We start from the raw sequence: 10,019 nt of genomic DNA, 5'->3' as shown, positions 1-10,019 counted from the left end.
CCTCCGCCTCGGCCCGTGCTACGAGCATTCTGGCAGTTAGTGTGACTCGGGGGTGTTGACTCATTTAAACTAACATATTCATCCTGCTGTAACCAGGTTTCTGTAAGGCAGAATAAATCAATATGAGAAGCTGCAGAGAGGTGTGTAAGACTATAACTCTGCTTCCTGGTCCCAACCCTGGATAGTCACGGTTTGGAGGATTTAAGAAAATTGGCCAGATTTCTAGAAATGAGAGCTGCTCCATCCAAAGTGGGATGGATGCCGTCTCTCCTAACAAGACCAGGTTTTCCCCAGAAGCTTTGCCAATTATCTATGAAGCCCACCTCATTTTTTAGACACCACTCAGACAGCCAGCAATTCAAGGAGAACATGCGGCTAAACATGTCACTCCTGGTCCGATTGGGGAGGGGCCCAGAGAAAGCTACAGCGTCCGACACCCAACATATAGAGAATCCACATGATGCCAATTGTAAATGAATATTATACTACAAAAATGTAAATTTTTTTATGCTTTTCATCACGTTAGTAAGAGACTGCATGCATGATACCCTGAAAACTTGCTAAAACAATTATAACAAATAATCCGTGTCTGCTACGTTTAATCTGCATGGAATTTAATAAATGGAAACCGAATTTCAGACATATTATATATATTAGTCTGGAACAAAAAGGACAAACAGTGTTGTAAAGAACAATAATCAAGACGTTAAAGAGCAAAATTCACTTTCTCCCAGAACGACATGATCAGGAAGCGAGCATCGCTCAAAACAGCTCCCATTGACAATAAGTGAGAGACAACCTGTGTGTTGTGTGCTGGGGTGTTTGGCTGGCTTGGTTTCTGTTTTTCCCACCAGGTGGTATGCATTCAGGACTGAGTGGCTGAGTATTAGGACCTCACCCTGAACACCTGAGGCTTGTTTTCACATGCAGGTCATCAGGACTCACAGCTGTGGTGTATTCTGTCTTGATCAGAGATTGCTACACTTAAACCTTGAATGCACAGTGTGTGATTGCCAGAGACTCGACCTTGTGAGCAGACATGTGAGATCGACATCAGGAGAACAATCTCACCATTACGGACGCAGAGACTGCTCCAGGTTTGACGCCACAGTCTGTGAAGGAGGATTGGGTGAGGTCTCATGCTCTTCAGCACACTTCCTGAGGTAATTTGGTTTGGGTGACTTTTATAAAGTAATGGCAGTGGATTTGGTGTCCCTCACACCTTGTGTTATTGAGCTGTCACGTTATGCTAATTGTCTAATCAGCTTCTGCTGCAGTGGACATTTGAACTGAGTTGTTCTGTGCCTGCAGGGTGAGAAGCTGATATATATTTAAGCCAGGAAGTGTTTGCTGATTGTGTGCACCTTTTGAGTTGTGCCTCTCTGTGTGGAGTTGGACTCACCTCATGTTTTCTTTCTTCACAGACTCGGTTTGTCACGGCCACCTGGGGGGTGTCGGCGGGGTCCCTGGGTCCGAACTGCTGTGGCTTCGGACCGTTTGCGCTGCTGAGGGCGCGCCGTGTTTTCACCTCACCAGACCGCGGACATTTTTGGTTGTTTATCACTGCACTCATTATGATTATTAAATTCTGTTATCTTTTGAACCGTGCTCTGCTTATTTTATGCTGGGTCCTGTCAAACGCTGGGTCGGTGCTCCGACCGCGTCCGACACGTAACACTGTGATGTTCACATAAAACAAACACAACAACAACGTCTAGAAACCCAGAGAATATATTCATGAGAGTTTTAGGCACAATATAAAAATAGTTTTATGTTGCGATGTTAATGCTGTTGTCCGTGTGCAGCGGTTAAAGTGCAGCGTGATCAGAGCATCTCAATGCAGTTCTCACTGTTACTGAGATCTCGCAGCACCGCGAACTCTTCGAAGTGTTGCGGGATTTGAAACATCAATAGGGCAAATATAAGAAGAGGTTTCATTGTTTTTATCTCCCCCCCAATAATTATTTTGTTTTTGGCATTTTGTGTTTTATATTTATATATATATATATATATATATATATATTTTTTTTTTTATCTTCTCCCCCTCCATTTTTTAAATTTGGTGTTTTTAAAGACAATTAAGTAGAAATTTTATTACATATTACAGTGACAGAACAGATACATTGACACCAACTGCTTCAAATCCATAAATGGCAACAGCTCAAATACCACCAAACAAAGTAGCCAGAAGCACATTTTACACAGTGGAAGTGCCAATTCATACGTGTGATTTACATTTTGTCATAAATCACATTATGATGTCAAGAGCAATATCGACAAAAGTTAGACTGTCCTATTTGTCACAGATGTTGATGTTTGTCATCTCGTGTTACTAAGGAATTTATCAAATTACAGGGACCTGTGCAATTAATGTATCCAGTAGCCACTATCATGGCCTCCTATACAAGCGCAGGTTCTCATTTGGACACGCTGGTATCACAGTGTAAATGACACAACATAGATCATAAAAAGGGAGTGAATTTAGTGCTGTTTAGTATTCACTGATGTCCTTTTCTTAAAGTGTTTCTGTATTTGTATAGTATTGTTATTAATACTTTAAATTTTTCTTTTTTTTTACCCTTTTATTTTTTGGTCGGAAACACGTGGTACATGTGTGTGTTGAGATGAGGAACTAGTGTATTAGTGCATGAATGAACCCTGTGCATAATGACAAATCAAAGACTGCGCAGTCCAGATATATATTTTTTTATTACATATTATTTGATTGCCATCATTCCTGGAGCAATGGTGCCAAGCAAACACCCATACTGGGCATTCCATGGCAGGTGTGTTGTGCAACTGCTGCCCCTCAGAAACAGTTCAAAAGAATTCAAATTTCTATTCAAGATAACAGTTGCAAAGTACTAGTAACACATGCCTCCTGTTCCTGGAAACACCACAGAGGGTGAAGGTGTTTACTAAATGTGTAAAAGTAAGGTCTGTGTGTGCATTAAAATTGCAAAACGGGAGTGGCGGATAGAGATCACAGTGGAAGGCTGCAGGGCACAGCTGCGCCACAGACTGTCCTGCAAACCCATCCCCAACACCCTACCGCAAATCATGTGAACCCTACAATGTGCTACTTACAACCCAATATGATGTGGGTGCAGGTGCTAACCTGGTGAAATGCATTAAAAGGTTGTGACACGTGAGGCCCAACCCCAAGCAGGAGGCAGAAGGAGAGGCGTGGCAAGGGGAGGAGGCCACCCACACCAGCCCCACCAGGCCCCCAGCCCAACCCCAGATCTGGCGGAGGTGCAAGGGTAACCACGGGACGGGGGAGGTGGGCAGCCACGGAGGAGCACAGGAAGCCAGGGAGGAGCAAACCAACAGGGGGGACAGGGGGCCAAGGAGCCACAGATGGACGGGCCACCACGCCCGGAGGTCCCTGATCCAGGGAAGGTGCAGGATGAGACCCCAGAGCGGGAGGGCAGCCGAGGAGCCAGGGGAGACAGGCGGGCCCCACAAACCCGGGTGGAGAGGCCGGGGCACGGGGGGCCACGCACACCCAAGCCCCGGGGAAAGGCACCACCCCTCATCCAGGCACAAGACCACAACCCACCAACGGTAGAGCAGACAGACCCGACTGAAAAGGAACAATGTTTTTTTGGCAATAGTCAGTGCTATAAGTATAGTTTTAGATTGTTTAGTTGGCAGTTCAGTAATTGTGTCTCCAAGTAAACACAAATTAGGAGATAAGGGATAACATGCTGGACTCTGAAAAATGATGCCCACCTCTTCCACCATTCGGAAGATTCAGACGGCTTTCGGTGGCTTTTCAGTCGTGTGACTATCCGAGAAATTGTGGAAGAGGTGGGCATGTCTCACATGTCCTGTGAGACTTCAACACCGAGGCGCTTTTGTTCCGCCATCAGTTTCGTGCCCAAGCCATCGGCATGAATTTTGCTGCAACTCTTTTCATGGCAAAATCTTCTGTCACAGTGGAATGTGCTGAAAAAGTGCTGATGTCCACCTCTTCCGCAATTTCTCGGATAGTCACTCAATGGTCCCACATCACCACAGCGTTCACTTTGGAAGTGATTTGGTCATTTCAGCATGTTGATGGCCGCCCGGAGAGCGGCTCGCTCTCCACCGTTGTGCGGACGTCTTTAAACCGGTTGTACCGCTCCTTAATCCGTGTGATGCCCATAGCATCGTCACCGAAAGCCATCTGAATAATCCGAATGGTTTCCACCTGGCTGTTGCCCAGTTTCTGGCAAAATTTGATGCAGTCGCGCTGCTCCAGTTGTTTTGCCATTTCCTTGCAAAGAAAAAATGATGAGAGACTCCACCCATCCTCACACAAAGGCTGCTTACCAGCAAATGACGCAATCGACAGGCATGAAAAAACTTACGCATGCGCACGAAGGTTCAAGGTTGGCTCATGCAAGCACACGTGATTCAAATCCATCAGGTTTTTGAAAATTAAAAATGTCAGATACTTTTCTAACAGACCTCGTACATGTAAAAATCAGATTGAACAGAGAATCTGCGCTCAGCACTTCCATGACCAGGAATCAAACCTAGACTTAACAGTCCGCACCGAAAAACTGTAATTACAAGATCATGATGTCGTAATTATGAGATCTTTTCTTGTAATTACAAGATCATGATGTCGTAATTATGAGATCTTTTCTTGTAATTACGAGATCCTGATGTTGTAATTATGAGATATTTTCTCATAATTACGAGATCAGGGGTCAAATTTTTTTTATCCAGTGAATGCAATATGCTTCTGTATATATCAGAATTTTCTATTGCTGTTAATCCCAATATGAATTTTAAAATACGACAAACCATTTGTCCTGTATGATAGTTACATGTAAGACATCTGCAGAAAAAAATGCATTAAAATCAGTTTAGTATTCAGACAGTTAGGTTGGATTAAATGTGCTGCGCCTGTCGAACAACACTGAGTGGAGCGGGTCAGATGACCCAGATGACGGTCTAAGATGGCAGCCCCACGGCTCGTCAGCGCCAATAGACAGCAGCAGTCATACTACTGATAGATCATACCTGTGTAATAATTGAGGCAGCTACAAAATGTAATGCTTGGTAAAATATTCAGAATAATTGATTAAAACATTTAACCTTATTTTGTGATGTTTGATATCACTGATTCCCAGCAGATTATTGGAGTTTATAATTCCTGTGAACAAAGTGCTGGCAAAAGAAGAACCCAAACTCCTTTCGCGCATGCGCGGCGCAACCTCAGCCCCCGAGATCAGGAGTTGGTCACCTCCAAGAGTCTTTTTTTGTCTATGAATGGTCCATAAACTCTTCAGAACAGAGGATCCTCTGTTCAAAACTCAGCCAAAGCTCTGGGGAAAAAGCTATTCCACAGTTTAAGTGAATGGTGTAGAAGGCTGTGGAACATTAGCCTTCGCTGTAATTTGGACGTTGGCATATATATATATATATATATATATATATATATACAAATGTGCACACACCGACAGAGAGAGGCATTGTAACCATTCAGTGTCATTTTTGACCACAACAAATCTGAGTTTAAACATATGTCATATGTCTCTCAGTCCTCTTGCTTGTTGTGCTAATAGCCACTGAAATAGACCTACACATAATTATTGCAGCCAATCAAGCTATAAACATGAGTAAAGATTTGGAATGTTGTAATTTGGACACCTGAAAGCTGTAATCAGAGAGATTTTCACTGCGCCATTCGCCTGGAACAACTTACAAAATGACCTGAAACTTCAGGAGCTGGTCTCTTTAAATACTTTTAAAGCACATGACTTGGAGGCTGAAACATCAGTCTGTAGATGCTTCGACAGATGATCACATGATGCTTATTTTTAACATGTTTCATGAGTATCAATGTTTGTTTTATCCTGTTTGTCTCTTTTGCTGTCTTGAGAGTCCTGTCTTGGCAAGGACTCTCTTGGAAAAGAGATTTTTAATCTCAATTATCTTTTTTGGTTAAATAAAGGTTTGAAAGAATGAAAAAATTATTGAGGACACACCTCAAATGTAGCCAACTACACAGATTGTCCAAAGCTTGTGTTGATTGAGTAGAAACTTTCAGTGACATGGCAGATGAGAAATACCTGCTTTAGCATATATCCATCCATCCATCCATCCATCCATCCATCCATCCATCCATCCATCCATCCATCCATCCATCCATCCATTTTCTTCCGCTTTATCCGGAGTCGGGTCGTGGGGGCAGCAGCTCAAGCAAAGCCGCCCAGACCTCCCGATCCACACACACCTCCCCCAGCTCCTCAGAGGGAACCCCAAGGTGTTATTTCCCTTTTATTTTGTGTGCGTGTGTGTGTGTGTTTGGGGGGGGGGGGGGGGGTACTGACTGATTGGAAATGATAAGTAATACATGTGTGCTGTTTTATGTAAAACACTTTTTCTAGCTATGAGAAATATCTGAGTGAGCTTTACTGATGACCTGAGACTTATTAAAACATGTCTTTTACTTTAGGTGGCTTTCATTCTATGGTTCTGTATCGGAAAAACAGAACGACACCGACTTTGTTGGTTCGATTCCATGTTATTTGCATAAGGCACATTGGTCATTTTCATTTCTAAACATTCATATTCCTCTATTATGTTTGTATTATGTAAAAACACAAACACTGTAGACACTCAACATATCACTGAGATCACTTAATTTTTAAAACATGGACACATTTTCCCTAATAAAACTGCCAACTGCAGGAGATTTGAATGTTATGACTGACAAACACGTGCTGATCGTCTTGACTATCAATGATACGTTCATCACAAATAAAATATGCATTGGCACAATAACTAATAATAACTGACTGAAATATTACATGCAAGCAACATTGAAATAAATCAGCCTCTGATCGCTTCTGACAAGAGTGTGTTTGCAGAAAGCAAAAACACGTCAATTTCTGACAGATTTATGTGGAAAATATCAGTACTCTGACTCTTACTCAGCCAACAAGGATGTAGTGTCAGAGTCTAAGTTGTTTCAGTGAGCTTTTGCTGCTTTTTGAAGCATTTAAGAGAGAAAAAGTAAAGCAGTGCCTCCCGCGGCAGTCGTTCGGGGAGATTCGAAGCTTTCTTTGACAAAATGCGGAAAGTTTCCGAGCCCGACACAACGTGCACATGTACAGACACCGCTCCGCTGTCACTTCCGTTTGTTTATTGTACATACATGTTGGTCCAGGTGGGAATTTCACCTATTTATTGTCAAAGAGAAAACACAAATAACCCGACAAATCAGACTGCAGTGAGAAGCGGCGGGATGGATTGAGTCTCCACGGTTCTCATGGAGGCTTCAAGTACAGCCTCCTGCTCCGGAATCTCCAACAGTCCGTCAAACTCTCCTTGTGCTTTGCAACGTTCAGAGACGACAAATGGCAGAAGAAGCTCCAGCTGCCGCCGCTCCGGCTAAGGTTCCCAAGAAGAAGCCTGCCAAAGCCAAGAAGGTGGGCCCCAGCGTTAGCGACCTCATCGTTCAAACTGTGACGGCGTCCAAGGAGCGGAAAGTTGTGTCTTTAGCTGCCCTCAAAAACGCTCTGGTTGCCGGCGGCTACGACGTCAAGAAGAACAATGCTCGTGTCAAGGTGGCCGTCAAGAGTCTGGTGACTAAAGGCAAGCTTGTCCAGACCAAGGGCTCCGGGGCGTCCGGCTCATTCAAGTTGGGCAAAGACACCAAGTCTAAACTGGCTGCCAAGAAAAGTGCTCCCAAAGCTAAGAAGGCCGCCGCCAAGAAACCAGCAGCGGCCAAGAAACCCAAGAAAGTTGCAGCAACAAAAAAGCCTGCCGCCGCCAAGAAGTCCCCGAAGAAGGTGAAGAAGCCTGCAGCGGCAAAGAAAGCAGCTAAGAGTCCCAAGAAGACACCCAAGAGTCCGAAGAAGGCCAAGAAAGCTCCAACAAAGAAGGCCGTCAAACCCAAAACTAAGAAGGCAGCGCCCAAGAAAAAGTGAGCTGTCAATCATGTCCTACAAAAGGCTCTTTTAAGAGCCGCCCACATTACTGAAAGAGTGTTTCCTGTGTCACTTGAGCCACATCATAAATCCGTAGTAGCGAAACTAATTAAGAAAAATTCAGGGTCTGATTGCACAAAATTTTTTTTTTTTTGAGGGAGTGGAAAAAAATGTAAGCGCCACCTTTTTAAAGGCTCGCTGTTTGACAAGTGAGTCGGCCACAAAACCACAAACACTTGTGATTCGATTTACTTGCATTTGATATACAAGCGCATGGAAAGCTTTGAATTGCTTTTGTCCAATCAGCGACAGCGCTCCCTTTTCTTGGACCAATCACCTCTGGCGCCGCGACGCCGCTGCCTTTATAAGGACGTTGTGCGCTCTGACGGCAACACATATTTTCTCTTTAGCATAAAGAAGACGGTCGGTAAAACATGGCAAGAACCAAGCAGACCGCTCGTAAGTCAACCGGTGGCAAAGCGCCAAGGAAGCAGCTCGCCACTAAAGCAGCCCGTAAGAGCGCTCCTGCAGTTTCCAGTCGGTCGTGTCCACCGTCTGCTGAGGAAGGGCAACTATGCGGAGCGTGTGGGTGCTGGAGCCCCCGTTTATCTGGCGGCTGTGCTCGAGTATCTGACCGCTGAGATCCTCGAGCTGGCCGGCAACGCTGCTCGGGACAATAAGAAGACTCGTATCATTCCCCGTCACCTGCAGCTGGCTGTCCGCAACGACGAGGAGCTCAACAAACTGCTGGGCGGAGTGACCATCGCTCAGGGCGGCGTGCTGCCAAACATTCAGGCTGTTCTGTTGCCCAAAAAAACCGAGAAGCCCGCAAAGTCCAAGTAAACTTGTTCATTCAGCTGGTACAGGCTGGACCCCAAAAAGGCTCTTTTCAGAGCCACATCACTTGTATTTAAGGAGCAACGTTCTACACTCCCCATGTGTGATATTTTTTTTGTGTATTTATTTTTTCTCAGAATACTTTATCAACTGAAACATAAGAAATCTGATAGGAAGGTATGCAGGCAAATCATATATATGATCTGCCAAGATTTATTATTAAGTCCAATTCTGACTAATTAAGGGCATGATTTTAAATTCAAATAATTACTGTGCCATTATCTTGAGCAGAATTACTGCAAAAATTGTTTATCATTAGCAAACTACTTACTTTTTTTCCCCCAAAATAGTTAAACTGAAAAACATGAAAAATCTCAGAGAGGAACGTATGCAGTAAAATTTTCCAGCCAGATTTCTTCAATCCATTTGACAAATTAAGAGCATGATTTCTAATTGAAATGATTATCATGCCATTACCTTGAGCAGCATTATTGCAAAAACATGATATCATTATTCTAGTCAAAGAAAAACAAACCTTGATGACCTCTGACCTGTAGGTTGGTTTTAAACCGGGTGTCTCCACTACTTGATGCAGCTTTTGTCATGAATGAGGTCATAAGTCATTAGAACAAGAAAAGCGATGTTTTTGTGACCATGCTTGATGTAACTAATGCTTTTGATAAAGAAAAGTACAGCAAACTATTTTGAAAATTATGACAGAAATATTTTGTCATTCCATGAGAATGGAGAGAATTGGACCTAAATATTTTCACATTTTACTGAGTTGTATTATTTTTATTTATATCCCACAGCATTAAGGACATATTTGACTTTCACCAAAAATATTTTCCCATCTCAGGCATTAATTTTATTATTATTTTTCTGTCATTTCAAAATGTGGTCTCCGTTCTTATTCAACCCCATTATGTACACTATGGAAGCTATCTGAATATGGTCATTAAAAGCATTTGAGTGGAGCAGGTCGGATGACCCAGATGATCGGTCTAAGATGGCGGCCCCACTGTCTTTTTTTTGTTGTTGTTGTTCTATGAATGGCTCTACACGCTCCATCGGGTGCTCGAGGGTTCATGGGAGTTCGCCCAACCAGTCCACATGTGTTTTGTGGATCTGGAGAAGGCGTTTGACCGTGTCCCTCGGGGCACCCTGTGGGGAGTGCTCCGGGAGTACGTGGTCCGGGGTCCTTTGCTAAGGGCTATCCGGTCCCTGTACGACCGCAGCAGGAGCTTGGTT

The 10,019-nt window shown here is 43.7% G+C and overlaps 2 protein-coding genes across 2 annotated transcripts; both read left to right on the top strand.

The window, feature by feature from the left end:
• The first annotated feature begins 7,246 nt into the window (after positions 1-7,246).
• LOC117528901 (histone H1-like) lies at positions 7,247-7,939 on the top strand. The gene has a single exon (XM_034191523.1). The coding sequence runs from the start codon at positions 7,359-7,361 to the stop codon at positions 7,929-7,931; it is 573 nt and encodes a 190-aa protein (XP_034047414.1). The 5' UTR covers positions 7,247-7,358; the 3' UTR covers positions 7,932-7,939.
• Positions 7,940-8,204: 265 nt separating this feature from the next.
• Positions 8,205-8,839, top strand: LOC117529125 (histone H2A, sperm-like). The gene has a single exon (XM_034191826.1). It carries the CDS (start codon positions 8,205-8,207, stop codon positions 8,772-8,774), a length of 570 nt encoding a protein of 189 aa, XP_034047717.1. The 3' UTR covers positions 8,775-8,839.
• The last annotated feature ends 1,180 nt before the right edge of the window (positions 8,840-10,019 follow it).

Source organism: Thalassophryne amazonica, chromosome 17 (genome assembly GCF_902500255.1).
Source record: "Thalassophryne amazonica chromosome 17, fThaAma1.1, whole genome shotgun sequence".
NCBI lineage: Eukaryota > Metazoa > Chordata > Actinopteri > Batrachoidiformes > Batrachoididae > Thalassophryne > Thalassophryne amazonica.
This window is presented reverse-complemented; position numbering and strand designations above follow the sequence as displayed.